Below are 16,373 nucleotides of genomic sequence, written 5' to 3' on the forward strand. Positions count from 1 at the left end.
ATCGACCTGACCTAACGCGATCCGCCGAAGAAAATCGCTATCAAAGATAGCGCTGAAGACCAGAGAGAGAGAGATACACGTGAACTACTTCTGCAAACGCTTATCGATCGCATATACACTGTGTCCTTGTTCTACGATTAACGTGGGTACCAACTTTGTCCACGCGCACCTGTATGAGCTTATGTGTATATGTGCGTTATTAATTATAATTACTATGCAATTTGGAATTCTTAACACAATAAACGTCTCGATCCGAATCACTCCGGATGCAATAATTTTATTTCGTAGAAACATGCGACATTTTTCGATACGTCGGAAAAAATGCAAACGTATACTAATTGTGTCGCCAGTTATGCAGGAAGATAGATATTGATTTTGTCGTATCAAAATATTGTCAAATGTATAGTGCTTGCTACTAATTAGTGATGTTAACTGTAATTGCCAATTATATGTTTTTTATTCTACGGAGACATGATGTTAGAGAAAATAAATGTGCAATGTACAAAATTTATAATTTGATTTATTTGCAATATATAATATTTTATATGTGACATTTGATGAAAAAAAATCTTTCTTAAAGAATTTAAAACCTGCAGATTGTATCGATTGGCCTATTATTTTGAGTGCACAATTTTTATGATTAATATTCTTGGTCATATATTTTATGGAGAAGCAGTTTCTTCCTAACAATTTCAAAGAGCAAAGGGTTAATAATATCGACACCTGGTGCAGCTGCGGATAATTCTTGATGAAGACTAATGAATTTCAGGAAGGAAGTATGGAGAGAGAAAGAGTAATAAAGAAAGATAAAAAAAGAAAAAGGTGGACGTAGACTTTAAGTGTCGAAGAGAGATAATGATGGAGGTGCTGATAGGATTCGATGACAAGAATATCATAACTTTTAATTATTACTCATAATTCAATTCGCATCAAACTTGTTTTTTTTTTTTATAAAAATAAAAACACAATTAAATTATGTCGTGCGATGAATACCATGATATAACGTAAAATTCACACTTGTAATATAATGAAATGTCATTGTAGTTATATACTTTTTTAGACAAATCGGTAAACACGTTTTTGCGAGATAAATTGTTATTAGTGTTCTGCTATTCATGAGACGACAAAAAATTTCACGCTTCGTAGCAATAGTAATCCATTGTTCGCATACGCCGCCGACATCATAAATTTTACGCAAGACCACAAATGAAAGTGTAAAACATTAATAAAGTGGGCCGCGGAGTGATCAAATATGTAAATCCTTTATCCATGTCGGTTTCAAGATAACAAATAGAGTGTAGTTGAAACAAGAACTAGAGAGCCGCGCATTAATTTTGTTCCAGGAAAATAGCGAAGCGTGGCACGAAACTGAAGTTTCGCCTTTGTTATGCTCAGAAAAAAGATATGGAGGAAAATAAAATCTCAGTAAAAAGGGCGTAATTATAAACTATAGTCCTGCATGGAAAAACCCATAACATCCTGTGCTCCTGGCAACTGTTTAACCAATTTTGCGTATAACACGCGCTCAACTAGAGTGCAATGTCCTTTCGCGGTTATAAACATTAATGAAGTGCATTTTACAGCACGTAGAGGGACTTTTCTCCGCAAAGCAATTAATTGTTCTAGTGTCTCTTGTGAAAAGATGATTTTTTGCCACTTATTTTGGTTAACTTATAAGTATTTGTTAAAATGTTTCTCCAACTTCAGTTGCATTTATATTCAAATGAATTCGCATCTATTTGCATATAGCGATTTTAATTTGTTTACTGTGTATGTGTATTTTTTAATTTAAACATATATTTTATATATTTTCTCAAGGATATTTAAAACATACAATTTTAATACATTTTAGTGTTTGATACAGCGTTTCTTTATCAATGAAATAATATTTTGCGAATAAAATTCAAATATCTTACGCTAAGCCTTTTACGCTGCTCGTTCGAGCGTATTGCACTTCTGGAATTAAGGATTCATATTAGACTCGTGCAATCCTTTCTCGGGAAGTGTCCAATGAAATATATAATAAGGGATCTTCACTTTATTCATTTAATGCCGAGTACTTCGAGCGAGGATAAGGGAAAGTTTCCGCGAAGATGAAGAGGGATAGTTTACACTCCGGAAAGGTGACAAGAGTGTATAATGCTGCCAGGAGGAGGAAAGATGAAAGGCTAGAGGAGAGAAGTATTAGGCAGAGACTTATTGCTCCAGTAATTACTACTAATAGCCGCCCCCCCGAGTAGCGAGGACGAAAGGAGGCTCTACAGTATACTGTCCGGGAGTGCCTGAGAGAATTCCACGATGGTAAACATCCGGACCATAAATTTTTCCAGGATTCCGTGGAATTTTCGTGCACTTTACGAGATCCCTGTCGACGTTCCACAACGCTTCATACTGCGCGGCGTTAAGCATACGGACGGGAAAATGTTATCACACGGGAATGATGGACCAGCAAGAAAATAAGCTTCTTACGCAAGGGAAAGACAGAAGATAATAAAACGTTTGAAATTTTACAAATATAACATCGTGATCGTACGCAGTTTACCATATTAACGTTTATACTCGCGTCGAATAACGTTCATTACTTTTATTATATTCACTGACAACTTTGTTACGCGGTTGCGTAATGTTACCGCGCAGATAGCATCGGGGTGAGAAGAATCGAGTAAACTAAATGGAATTACACGCATTGCTGGTTCCCTGATTCGGCGCATATTTTGTAAAAGTCGACAATTTGCTTTGGTGCATCCACTCGTAAAACACTGTTCTCCGTCGGTGTGAGAATCACTACGATAACGATAACTCCCGGAGGTAGTATACAATATAGACACGCCACATCGAATGGTCGGGGCGTGATTTATGGTCTGGCTCTATCGCGTCCTTATTCCCTTACCTCGTTGTCCCTGTGCATCCAAACGGCTCACGCTTCTATGACATGGATAACTTGTTTCTTCGTTGCAACGTGAGCGATTTCGCGCGACTACCGACATATATTTATTATTACACGTATTCAAAAAATCAAACTTATATAAAAAAATATTTTATCTATATATAATCACTTTTAATATATTTTATGTTTAACTTTTTACATGTCTTTTCTACTGACAATGCCAAAAGTCTTCAGAAATAAAATTTCTATATCCATATAACATTTATCTACGTCGCTCTTAAATGTGGATCGATCGCCATCTCGAACATGCGTCTATCGCAAAGATAAAAAAAAGTGCAATAAAGTGTTCAGCCGTCTAAACTTGGTGCGCTCTCGTCAAAATCTGCGCGATAACGTTGAGTAGTGGTAGCAAACTTGTTGGACGGGAATTGTGGGACGTAGCGAGACATCGAATAGCTCCCCTGTGATTTACAGTCTAGCCCTATCAACGCTCCTTTCGTCGTACCACCCTTCATATGCCCCGCAAAGCTGGAAGACGAGCGTTTCTATGAAATAGAAACATCTTGCTGGGTTTCGCGCGGCATAAGCCAACGCTCGAGATATATTTTATGGGGTAACATTTCCTTGACGGTGCCGCCGTGTAGAAACACCCGTGGAGGAGTATCCCATACATCAAGGCTGCGCCCTGTCTCTTAGCGCAGCGATTCTCAATAGGAGCGATTGCGTCTTTAAACAAGAGATGAACCACGTGCAATTTGCGATGCAAAAGAGAGACGGCACAGCCGAGATAATTGTTTTATCGCCGTGCCGTTTTCAAAGTGCGTTTAATTAACGAAATAACATTTTTAATCTTTTCATACTTTTAGTTTAAACACGCCTTTTACTGACTTTGGCCCGGTTTGCATAAGAAGATATATAAACGTTCGCTCACGTTGTGTGAAACTTTGAAGACTTCCTGCTAGCAGCGAAGAAAAAACTCTGAAAGATAAAACTTGAGAGCCGCTGCCTCTTTCTCTTAATACTTCTCTTCTCCTATCGTTCCCCCCGTTTCTTCCACTTGCTTCTTCTTTTGTGTCTTCTCTTGTCTTGTTTCATTCATTCTAAACGTGCGGTCGGTATTCTGACCTACCCCACGGGCTTTTCACCAAGTCCGTTGTCCTTGTGGTCACCGTCACACATGCGATATGAGAATAGTTCGCTCTCGTAGTTCTACTTTATGAAGATGATTACACTTTGTTGCACACAAAGAAACTTGACTAAAATTATAATCTCGCTTTACTTGTTAATTATTACATAAATATTGTAGCTGGTTTTATGTCATCATTGTCTATTGTAAAAGTCTCTATGTCGAGTACAAATCTATTTAAAGCAAATTACATTATTAGCATTTATTGTTCGCAATTTTTCACCATCAATTCGATATTTCTCGCACGTAAGGAAGGTCATTCGCTCATTATCGCAACCAAGCGCTCCGTCGTCCTATACGCACTCGGTAATCACGATGAGCCACGGGCAAGTTGCGAATCAGAACGTAATACCTATGCTTTCGGCGCCTAAATTCGGAGAGCGCGGGCTAAATAACATCTTCGATGCAAGCAGCACCAGTAGACGATGCTGCGGCTGCTCTAGATCGTAATATCGCTTTAATTATGTGTGCCGTATTTGCGCTGGGTCGCGTTATTAATTTCGGGTCCTCACGCCGAGAGACTTACCGTTACGACCTCGGGGGTTATGTCGGATCCTGCGAACCCTCCGGCGGCAGAAACGACGTCGGGCACGGAGATGTACCGTCGGAGGATGGGTATGCAACCCCTCAGGATACATGCTTGCACGTGCAATGCATCCGCCCGGCGCAGCACACGGCTCATCTTCGAGATGTTATTGCGCGAGCGAGCCCGTAGCCCCTCGTCCTGCTGTATGTAAATTATTTCAGGCGCTAAATTAAACAGGTGAAACGGTGTTGCGCGATAAGTTAGCGCGAACAGGATGCTTCTCGAACTATACTTGTTTCAGGATGCTTACGACGGCTGGAATGTCTGAATTCGCGATATTGATGTTGACAGAGAAACTGAGTAATAGAATTGCGAGTTTGGAATTACTACGCGCGAATAAGAGCGTGCAATTATTAATTTGATTTATCATCATTAAATCACCAATTTTTCCAAATTTTTTTATGCGATTGCAAGAAAGTATTATTTAAAATATTTATAATTAAATAAACAAACGAAAATTTTAAACGCATACTGTAAGATGTGGAAAGTTAAGGAATGTGATTATTCAAAAATCAAGTTATTTATCATTCACAAATGACATTATAACAAATGTTTTTAATCCTTCCTTGTCAAATCTGTATTATTAGTGTCATTTTCAACGGCGCTGTTATCTTTGCCCTAATCTCGACAAAAGTGCATATCATGTACAGCCTTCGACTGAAACTAGCTCGCGGTCTATTATTTTTCACCAATGTAATTTTTCCTCGTTTTCCAGACAGTTTGGCCGAGCGTCTCGCGGAAAATATCCCCGCGGATTGCGGTCGCCGTGCAAAATAAATAATCCCTACCGTCGCTTCCGTTCCTCGTTTCGTTCCGCTTCGCGTGTCACATGTCTGTTCCATTTTTATTGCGACGAAGCCACCTCGTTACATCGGCTCATATATCTACTATTTGTTTCCTTGAATTTGTGCACTTTTCTATTTTGTCCATCGACCGGAAAGCGAAATGTAGTATGCAACAGTTTCATTAAAGCATGAAAACAATAATATTATATTAAAATTACAAAATTAGAAACTGAAGACAGTAGAAAGTGCTTGATTTTTTCAATTATTACAATGAGATGCTCCAGTCACTTATATTCTAACGGTGCACTTTAAGATGGTAATTTAAAGTTCTTGAATAGAGCAATTAACGAACAAACGCGAATTTAGACTTCAAGTTCCGCGTCGCTTTCTCTTACACAACTCATTTTACTTGCCGAATTGTTATAGCTATTTAGAATGCATTATTAAGATGTAGCGATGTTGTATGCAGTTGTTGCAAACTTTATTTATCACAAATATATTTGCATCATATTGCGGTTTATTGCGAATCTCCAGAGATCCCACATAATGACACGTATTTAGGATATTAATTGAAATTCTGTCAAATCGTCATTCTATTATTCAGTTACCTATTTTTTATATTTATCATTACCAATAGCATAATGAATTTTTAATATATTATCAGTATTTTTAGGAAATAAAGAGTAATTAAATATGTATACTATATTACAAAATTGTAGCAGTATTTGCAAAAATATAAAGTAATTGTGATTGCAAAATAAAATTATCCATAAATTAGAAACTTATGAAAACTTTGAGTAAGAAACTATTTTATGTGCACTTACATATCTACAGAAGAGGATTGAAAGGGAAGTAGAGGTTCGATTTGGAACACTGAACGTCTTACTAAAGTGCATAAACTTTCGAGTGTTCTACTGTGGTTGCCATGTAACAAGAAGTTACGAATAATTGTCGCTTGCTGGAAAACTATTGATTTCAAACTTCGAGTAGAATTCCTTGTCGTTTTCGCCATAGGATTGAAAACTATTAATTATAAACTCACTATATGAGAACGAATAAAGTTCTTAGTATTTCTATATATTGTTCTGTTTCTTTCATAAATTATGCCAAACAAATTGAGACATATTATTCTTCGCAATCTTAAATTACACATGTAATAATCTAGATTATCCGCAAGATTTTATAAAATAATAACACAGCAAATTAATTAGCATTGTATAATACAAATAAGAAATATATCTAAATTGAATCTTTTATTAGAAAACAATTTAAGTAATTTTTTTGTGAATTAAGTTTGCTTAATTTTAGCACATTTTATTATAATACTAAAATGTATTATTTAATAATTTCTTAAAATTCGAAAAAGCTTGGTAGTGGAACTGCGCCCAGTCCAGTTAACGTGACGTGCGGAAGTAACTTCTGAATGATCTTTCTAATGTTACTATCGAGGTGTGACTTCTTCGACAAATATTTCAGCAAAGCCTTGATAGATTGTCCTTGTGTCTTATACTTCTCGAAATCGAAATTCTCATTGTGTTGAAGAAGATCGGCATTTGCAGACAGATATGAAACTAGATCGCTATACACTATTTTATCCTTGAATTCCAATTTGTTGTAGTCCAACGTGTTCTGAATCATACTTCCTAAGTTTACCTCGGCTTTAACTACGTACACTTTGACCCACACCCATATGATGGGCAGGGCACTCATATCACTGAGCTGCACTTTGTCTTTATAATATCTGAGTGCTTTTACAATTGGTCTTTCTAGACGTATTTTATCGGATAATACATTTAGAATAATTTTCCGCAGAAACTCTCCGCGCGACATGGTTGATGGCGGTTTAGCTATCTGCAATTTTTCCAAAAGACTCGAATCGGAATGGAGACATCTTCTATCTTCGTCGTCATGGCGATTTCAGCCTTGTTTTCGGCGATTGGAAGAGCATAGATTAAATTTGTCAATTCAGGCTGCCAGTGACCTGTGGTTTCAGACTTCATCTTCACCAAGTTATTCTCGGACACGTGGACGTTCATCGACGGTATTTCGATAGCTCTTAAATATATTTCAATTAAGGATTTCAACTCGGGATTTGATTAAATTTTAGTTTTTTTACAACTTGCGCAAAAGCGTGATCAAAAGCGCGTCTTTATTTGGATAAACCAGTGGCTGGAAATCCGATCCAAGAATTTCCGTGATTTTTCAGACGTGAAAATCGCTCTGAGAGGCTGTAACGTCGCTTCGAAAATGTCTCCCTCTTTCAAAACAGATAATAAGTCAGCGTAAGGCTTAGATGGATTTATAGATTGCAGCAACGTCTTAGGATTGACGAGAGGTACGGTGACAGTGTCGGATGAGCTTTCGTCGGGTGGATTTTTGTTGATTTCATTGTGAGCGAAATCCTGCTGATTAAACGTGGAATATACGACGTTCGATGTCAATTTTTTTGCCGAAGTTATGACAGGTAGCAATACCGTCGGGCTGATAAAATCTATACTGGCGATGTATTTTCGAATCAAGTTTATCAATTCCGTGTTCTTTGCTATTTGCGGATGAGTTTTGGCCTTTTTAAGTATCGCTGATAATAACGCAATGTTCGTGGAATAAGCTTTCGTGTCGACCTCTTTCACGATCTTCTTAATATAGTTACCGCCAAATATAGCTGGCAATGGTCGTAAGACTTGCGTGACTATTGGTGTATTGCTGTCTTCGAAAAGATTGTTAACGTTCGGAGGGTTCGGAAGTTCCTTGATCCCTGGTAGAATAAGTTTAGGCACCGACGTGTCGTGACTGTCATCCGTCGTTACAACTGGAACTCCATTATTTGATAGTTGTATTTGAAGAGGCTGATCAGGTTCTACAGATGGGGAGAAAATAATTGCAGTCGACATATTTTCAGCGAGCTGCATTTTCTCTTCGACCGTCTGTAAAGAACTCGGTCTCGCGGTCAGACTATGCGGTTGATTAACAGACGGTACAATATTTTTTTTAGTTGTTATCTTGGGGCTTTTAAAGAACACTGAAATCGTGACCTCTTTTTTTGCTTTGGGTATTGATGTTGGTCTTGGAGATGCGTGCACTGGAGGTTCTTTATATTCGATTTCGAAACTACTTTCTTTCGGAGTAATAAAGTGTGGTAGTTGTGACTGTTGCATGATAAGGCTGCTCCGTTTACGGTATTTTAGGCCTCTTCGGTTGCGTTGGAGGGCCGAACGTGCTTTTGTTATTAACAATCGGAACTTTTTGCGTCGACTCCTGAGAATCTTGAGGAGAAAAATAATCAGTTATCGATTTGTCTGACGGAATATCCTCCGGAGAAGATACATATTTGGTAGTTTCCGCTTGTTCTGCCGTGATTGACGTTACAACTTTGGTTTCCGCGGAGTTGATATTTACGGGAGTTACCGATTCCGAAATTCCCACTGATCCATCTGGCACAGCGTGATCTGTTTCGCCAGTATACTTATCTACGTTCCATGCATACGAGCTTCCGCCTAATTCAGGTATATTAGGCGCCTGTACGTTATCTGGCTCAAATACTACCACTGCTGCATTTGCTTGTGCGTTTCCATTCGCATCCGTTGATACCACGGAGTATTGCGTAATGAAATTTTGCGGTTGATACTGTATTGACGGTGATGACTGCAGAGTATATGCTACATTTCGAAATCTTCTTTATCAGCGTCAAAGGTAAGTTAGCTCGCAATCTCTCCACTTGTTGGAACGTGTTAATCAAACACTGCCTGGGTATCAGACATTTGTCTTTCTCCACCGGCATCATAGTGCTTAAAAGCACGTCAATTGCGATTGCGAGATTAATTCGAGTTTTATAGAATTTATCATTGAAGAAAGCGCCGGATCTTTACATCGGGACTCTTCATGAATTCCCAAAGTATCAATATATCGACTTCAGGTGATGCGAACGGCGTGAAAGTTGTGGTGTGCTTCTTCATGATTAGAATTGATAGCAGAGCGGTGACCGACTGCAGAACATTTGTGTTAGATGCTGAAATGCGATTTTGAATTCTCGTCAGGGACGCCGTGAGGAGGTCCAAGGAGGGTTGTGGTATGCAAATCTGTTGAATCCCCGCAGGGTTTGGTCTAAGTCTTTATTTTTGTAATTATGCATGAAGTACATGAGCAGCTGGTCTTTCATGCGAGCCGCGTCCGGACCAAACTCTTCAGGAACAATGGCGGAGAGCAGCATTCCCATATTTATGTCTTGCTTAATCAGATTATACATGTAATTGAAATTAGGATTAGCGTGAGTCGGAACGACGAATTTCAAATGATTGTACACATAAACTGCAGCGTTCCGCACGACTATTGCCATGCTCGGATTAGTGAAAATTTTAGACAAAGTCGAGAAAACAACTGAATAAGCGTCTTTGTTAACGACGTCTTTTTCAATCAAATTCCAATTTATAATATAATTGTTTATGGCTACGTCATACAGATATTTGATGTTTTCTTCCAGTACAGGATCGTCACTAGACTTCGGCAGATTAATCAATATCAAACCGAATAGTTCTTGCGACAAGGGCAGCTTATTTACATGCAGATTGTGCAGAAGCCCTACGAACATCGAACCGAGAGCATTCTGAGTGATATTCGATTGTTTGTCGTTCGCTTCCATTTCTTCGTTAAATTTTGGATCATTTCTGAAGATGCTTGAATCGATATTGGACAGATAATTGAACGTTTCGGCTTTCGTTGGTGTAAATAATTGATTGAGATCGAATCTGTTTTGTTTTATCTCCTGAACCAGGAAATTAGCTGTGCATTGAAAGTAAGGCGGTAGATTTTTTACCAGCGACAACAATATGTTTATTGTCTGTTGATTCTTGTCTGTAGTGTTTAATTTGGATAAACCGGGCAGTATGTTGTATATGCGAACCATCTTTTTTCTGATAATATCGTAAAGCATCTGCAAAGATGTGTACTTCGCGTTTGTTAATCCATTTTTGCGACCGTGAAGCAAGTATGAGAAGATGTAAAGTATGTTGTTGCGGAATGTCACGGAGAGTTTTAATTTCTTTATAACGTTCTTCTTCTTGATATTTATGTTTAAAATCTGATTATCAGTGAGTTTATTCGACACTGGATTCAAAGACCTTTGCATGACGCCGTAAGTCCAAAGAACGGGAAGTGAAGCATCTAATTTGTCATGTTTATGTCCAATCTTCTTTCCGATTCCCTTCAATTAAAAATATCTTTCATCATCGACCATAACAAATTATTACATGTAATAAAAATGAATATAATTATATTAATAACTAAAATTTATACATGTATAACTCTATTATTACTCTACTTTAACGATATTGTATTATTTCGAAAGAAAGGCTTCTTATAATTTTACTTACTTCCTTTTTCAATCCAGAACGTCGTTTGCTCTGAAAGTAAAAGAGAGATAAAATTTTATTGCAACATATTTCATTAAAATGTAATATACATTTATCTCGTTCTTTTTTAAACTTTTTTAAACTAACAATTTGTTTCGCTTTAATTTCAATGATTATTTCATGCAGTATTAATAATCATTATAATATTTTTTTTATCATTACTGACGATAAATACTTACTGTCGAAGCAGCACACGTCACGATTGTTATTCCGATTATGACGAGGAAAATAACAGCTATTATTTTGCAAATTATCATTTTGCAAAACGCTATAGCCGAATCAGATCAAATAAAGGACTTGACATATAAAAGGCTCGATTGCTGTTTGTGCGCATGAAACTCTTACATTACTTTTTATAAGATTACTCCGTCTCGCAGCATATCACAAAGACTGAAAGGTTTCAGCGAGAGTGGTGTCTTTATATGGAACTGAAATGTTATGATTAGAATTGGGTAAATTGTAGGTGCGTAGTACACGACTGGTGGAGAATGAATAACTCGACAAGCGTTTGTTATTGCTAGCTGATAATTAAATTTTATTGTTTCATACGCCGGCATTCCCCTTCCTCGTTCCTTCAACATCTCGACTCAAGCTCAAAACGAGATGAGATACGCTTGCTTGCTTTATTATTGTTGATGTCGTTTCTCAATGGCCAAATGCTGCATTATTTTTGCACATTGCTGTTACGTAAATTATTTATATAATTTTATCACAGAATTTAATTCCATTTAATGCGCGCGAGATGCGGACTTTTGCAAAATTGTATTATTTACCATAACGGCGTTCAATCATACGCGTGAAGTTAGTTCAATATTAGAAATAATTAAATTATTTTACGTGATTCGATTGCACATTGTTTGCACTTCTTTTATTTTCGTTTGCATACTTCTAGAAAAAGAGTTATTTAAAAAAAAACCTTGCGGGGGCTAACTTTACATTCAAAAATTCACTTAATTATTTCTAATATTGGGGGGCTTACTTCACGCGCATCGTTCAATCACTGGATAACGTACGATTAGGAGCCGCGCGTTTGCGATTGTCAAGCACATTTCGTTCTTGACGTCGGTATATGCAAAAAATATATCCAATTCGACATACGTTGCAATGGATTAAAAAGGAATCATTGTGCGATTGCACGATAGGTATAATTCAAATACATCTCACATTCCGCAAACTGTATACACAATAAATACAATTGCGAAGGTATAAAAATACTGGATCACAGTTTGTTCGAAAAATTCCACCACCAAAATACCGCGCTTCAGGAAACAGATACACCATTTTTGTCGTCGTCGAACGCAGATTGTTTTTAGTATCTTTTCGAAGCGATTGCTTTTCTGCGCTATGATTCTGCAGAAGTATCGAGTGAGAGATGGTACAAAAATAAAACGAACGGATTGATATATCCAAATTAATAATCAATACAAAAAAGTCCGTAGTAAATAAAAAAAAAAAAACATAATAATATAAATAGACGTTTCATTTAATATATTATCAGGTCCGTATTGATGTATTTATGTGTTTTACGTCATTGGCGTGCGCTTCCTTCATTGACATATACAAAGCTCGGGACGTGCTCAAACGTGTACTCGCGACAAAGCGTACCATCGCTCTTTTACGCCACGCGATTGAGCGCAGTATATTTTTACACGGTCGGCCAATAAAACCGAAGCTGACAATCTGCTGTAGCCCCTAACAAATGATAGTAGATAACGGCCGACCGAAAGGGTCGCGCCGTCCTGAACGATAAGGCGGCAGGACAGTGACGAATAGGCCTTCGTGTGGCAGTTCCGCGGAGCTTCCGCGGAACTGCAATTCCATCGGCGATGCAGCTGGCCCGGCCGGCTGCTCACTATCATACAGGTATCGGGGAGGGCAATTCCGATAGGTGATCCATTATCTTAAGCGGCGTCGAGCAATCGATCCGCATCTCCGCCAAGCGCTTTTTCAGGTTTCTGCCAGGACCTTCGCGCTCCGCAAACGCGCCCCTTCCTCCACTCGGCCGTAACCTTTTATTTCCACTCGCGCGTAAATTTTGGAATCGACCCGCGTAAAACTGCGAGCGCGCAACTGCATATTGCGCTTCTATGTTACTTCCATCGCGAAGGTCGACCTGTCGAGATTGGAATTGAGCGATGCGCGAATAGCGGCAGCTCCGCGCGGATGGGAGCTGAAGCGTGGCCGCGTTTTTTGGAAAGGTATCGTTTTTCTCACATTTCCACGGAAGAATGAGATCTATTTATCCGTGGAGATTAATGACGCTGTTTGTCGGCGATAAAATAGCCTCACAATACTTAACGTATTATTCTGTTTGGAAAAATGGGGATCACGTATAATCAGGATTGTATGTAAAATACGGAGCTTTAAAGCTGCTGCTGCTGCTGCCGCCGCCGCTGCTATCGCTGCAACCGCTGTGCTTTCGCGAAACTTTCATATCACGGTGGTAAAATTAATTGATGTATGCAACTTGGGATATATTCGAAGATTAATGCTTTATCAGAAATTTTTGGCAAACCCGCGGATAAAGGCATTTGTATAAAATTTATTATAAGAAATATTTTGAAAAATATATAGAGCATTTGTCATATTTTATCATTTCTGACTGGTTTTTATTTCTCATCGTGCAATAAATGTATATTTATTATTGCAGTATTATTGTAGGAGAGATATACTGAATGTATCAAATCATGGCACATAGCTTTATATTTTCATCAATGTTTTTTATAATAAAAAAAATCTAAAAGCATCATCGATTTTGATAATCCGTATTTTATGAACGACTTTTAATAATCAATATTCTGAAAAAATATTATACCAAAATAACTGGCGCCATGCTAGATGTCAATAGTATTTATATTTCTCTCTGACAACATATTATATAAATATCGCCGTTTATCGCCAAAATTTGTCATGATAGCTGTTGGCTGTCACTAGATAAATTTCACATTATAAATCAGAAACAAGAAAAAAGTCCTTTAATGCAACTTGTTTCCCTGCGTCGCAATGATACGGGTTAAAATTTATTAAAGCCTTCGTATCTTGATCAAACAACGCTTTTGATTGTTTTGCGAGATTGAAGAAAAACTTTGGCCAGGTTTTTTTTTCGTAGATATTTTTATCCATTCCCGGGATAGCAACTCGATTGGATGCTGCTGCTGCACTATAAATTCCGCCGCTCGATTGCTAGAATCGTTTTTGGAGATTACGATTGATCGACGTTTGGCGAAACTTAAGCTTTTACGACTCCGAAAATTCTACGAATTTTTATGAACGCTTTATATTTGAAGTTCTCGCGCGAAGCGTTTCTACTGACCTGAATATCTTATGAAACCTAATCAACTTTGATTTCTCGCAATATATGAATAATAAGAAAAGTAACGTCAAAACTTGTGTTTGTTGAAAACATTCATGAAGAAAATTATAGGAATAAATGATGATGTTTTTACTTCTTAATATTCCTTAAAAATTTTTTTATTAAAAGAAATTGTCTGAAGAGTAGCTGTAATTATATCAACATCATTCTCCGAGTAAATTCATTTTAGTTACTTATTCATACACATACACACGAATCAATTACGGCTGCATGTTATACAAGGGTCTTATTACCGCAGTAGTTGATTAGCGTGAATAAACATACCGTTGTACGCATTATCTTTTAAGTACTCGGGAAAGTAACATTATAAAAGAGATTAACTAGCGCAGCTCTACCACTGTTCTTTCTCAGCTACAACGTTTAAAACAAACTGTAGAATAACTTTTCAAGAATCAAAATACTGCCATTGCAATTTTGATGATTATTTTTCTATTTATCTCTATTTGCCTTGTTTTATTTTTACAGGATGTGGAAGTATCGCACCGAAATCCACCTGGGGCAAAATCGCCACTATGGGTTACGCCAGCCTTGGGATACCCTTGACCTTGGTTTACTTGTCCAGCGCGGGAGGACTCTTATCGAGATGCGCCAGAGGTGTCTTCACGCGGGCTCTTTGCTGCTGCCTTTGTTCGAACTGCGGCTACTGTTGTTACGACGAGAGGCGAATGCAGGTAAGCCGGGGCGTGCTTCGTCGAAAAATTTTGCACTGCCACTTGATAAAAAATTTAATCGCGGATCGCCGGCACTCTTTTTTTCCCGTTGAACAAACCGGATATACCAGTGATGGGAAACATATATGTCGCGCCGGATCGATAGTGTTGCGTAGCGTAGGATAACGCGTGTCCTGCGCGATCGATAAGGATTAATGGCCACCGAAGTATTGATTGGTTATTGTTGGAGCGCTATTCAAATAAAATTGGATCAGCTTTCGAAAACCTCCGACACTCGAGTTACAAGAGCGTAAACGATGTCGGCGCCTACTCAAAAGTGTAGCGATGAAATAGAATTAGCACGCGCGTAGAATAATCGGACGCGCACGTGTCGAGTTGTAGACGTATGAAAGGCGAATTTCCAAGCATTTTTTTATTCGTGCAGGAGAAAGAGCGGCGAATGAGAAAAAAGCGGCAGCAGGAGGAGCTCGCTCAGCAGCAGCAGCAGCAGCTCCAATTGCAGGAGCCTTTTTACGTTCGCGCGAACGCATCGACATTTACGAGCACCGTGGAAATTAAGGCCAGCCCGAAGGACGAAGTGTCGAGCCTCGGCTCGGGCGACAGACCCAACGTTACTATACTCGCGCCAATCAGTATTTGCCTCGGCGCGATGCTGTGCTACATCATCGCCGGAGCATTCACTCTGCACAAATTGGACGGCTGGTCATTCGTTGGTAAGTTTCTATCGGGGGGGAAAAAAACTCATAAAGATCCTCTGTCGCGCAGTTCTCGATATGAATTTCTCGGTAGTTTCCGATATAAGCGCGCTTCGATAAACCTCAAAGAATTGCAAAAATATCAACGCAAACTTTGTTTTGCGTTTTAATTCGAATTGGTATGAAATTCTATAAAAATTCTATAAAACAATATGACATGTGCAATATACATATATTTAAAATAATGTACGCAGACATAAAACATTCGTGTCACACGGTAACGACGCGCTTCTTTCACATCTAGACGCGAGCTACTTCTGCTTCATGAGCCTGAGCACCATCGGCTTCGGCGATATGGTGCCCGGTTCTTACCCTCGCCACACCCCCGCCGACTCGAGAAACGTGACGGTCTGGTTTTGCTCCTGCTACATAATGTCAGGAATGGCCCTGACGGCGATGTGCTTCAACATCATCCACGACGAGATCGTCCACCGGCTGAGTCACCAACCGGACAAGCCGGAACCGGTGAAGCCGAGCTCGTCCATTGACGAGCTATCGACGGACCCGTTCGCGTTGACCTCGTGACAATTTCCGTCGGGCAATCTGTGCCACAGAAACGGCACCGACGAGAACAATATATGTGGCACAGAACCACCCACCAATATATTCGCGCACGAGAACGAGATCAACATTCTGAAGGACACCTTCAATCAAGTGGATGTCACTAGAGATTGCAAGCCGATCCTGAAGCTCGAGGATCACGTGTCGCCGATCTCTGCCGTCTA

General features: G+C 38.8%; 1 protein-coding gene and 1 pseudogene across 11 annotated transcripts in view; one reads left to right on the forward strand and one right to left on the reverse strand.

The window, feature by feature from the left end:
* Positions 1-16,373, forward strand: part of LOC105676519 (TWiK family of potassium channels protein 7) — a 246,918-nt gene extending 230,545 nt beyond the window's left edge. For all 11 annotated transcript variants that reach the window (XM_012374493.2, XM_067351932.1, XM_067351936.1 and 8 more), the window contains 3 exons: positions 14,688-14,893; positions 15,318-15,606; positions 15,893-16,373. In XM_012374493.2, coding sequence (XP_012229916.1) covers positions 14,688-14,893; positions 15,318-15,606; positions 15,893-16,173 — 776 coding nt within the window. In that variant the 3' untranslated portion in view covers positions 16,174-16,373. The remainder of the gene's footprint in view (positions 1-14,687; positions 14,894-15,317; positions 15,607-15,892) is intronic.
* Positions 6,795-10,566, reverse strand: LOC136998660 (uncharacterized; annotated as a pseudogene).

Source organism: Linepithema humile, chromosome 3 (genome assembly GCF_040581485.1).
Source record: "Linepithema humile isolate Giens D197 chromosome 3, Lhum_UNIL_v1.0, whole genome shotgun sequence".
Classification (NCBI taxonomy): domain Eukaryota; kingdom Metazoa; phylum Arthropoda; class Insecta; order Hymenoptera; family Formicidae; genus Linepithema; species Linepithema humile.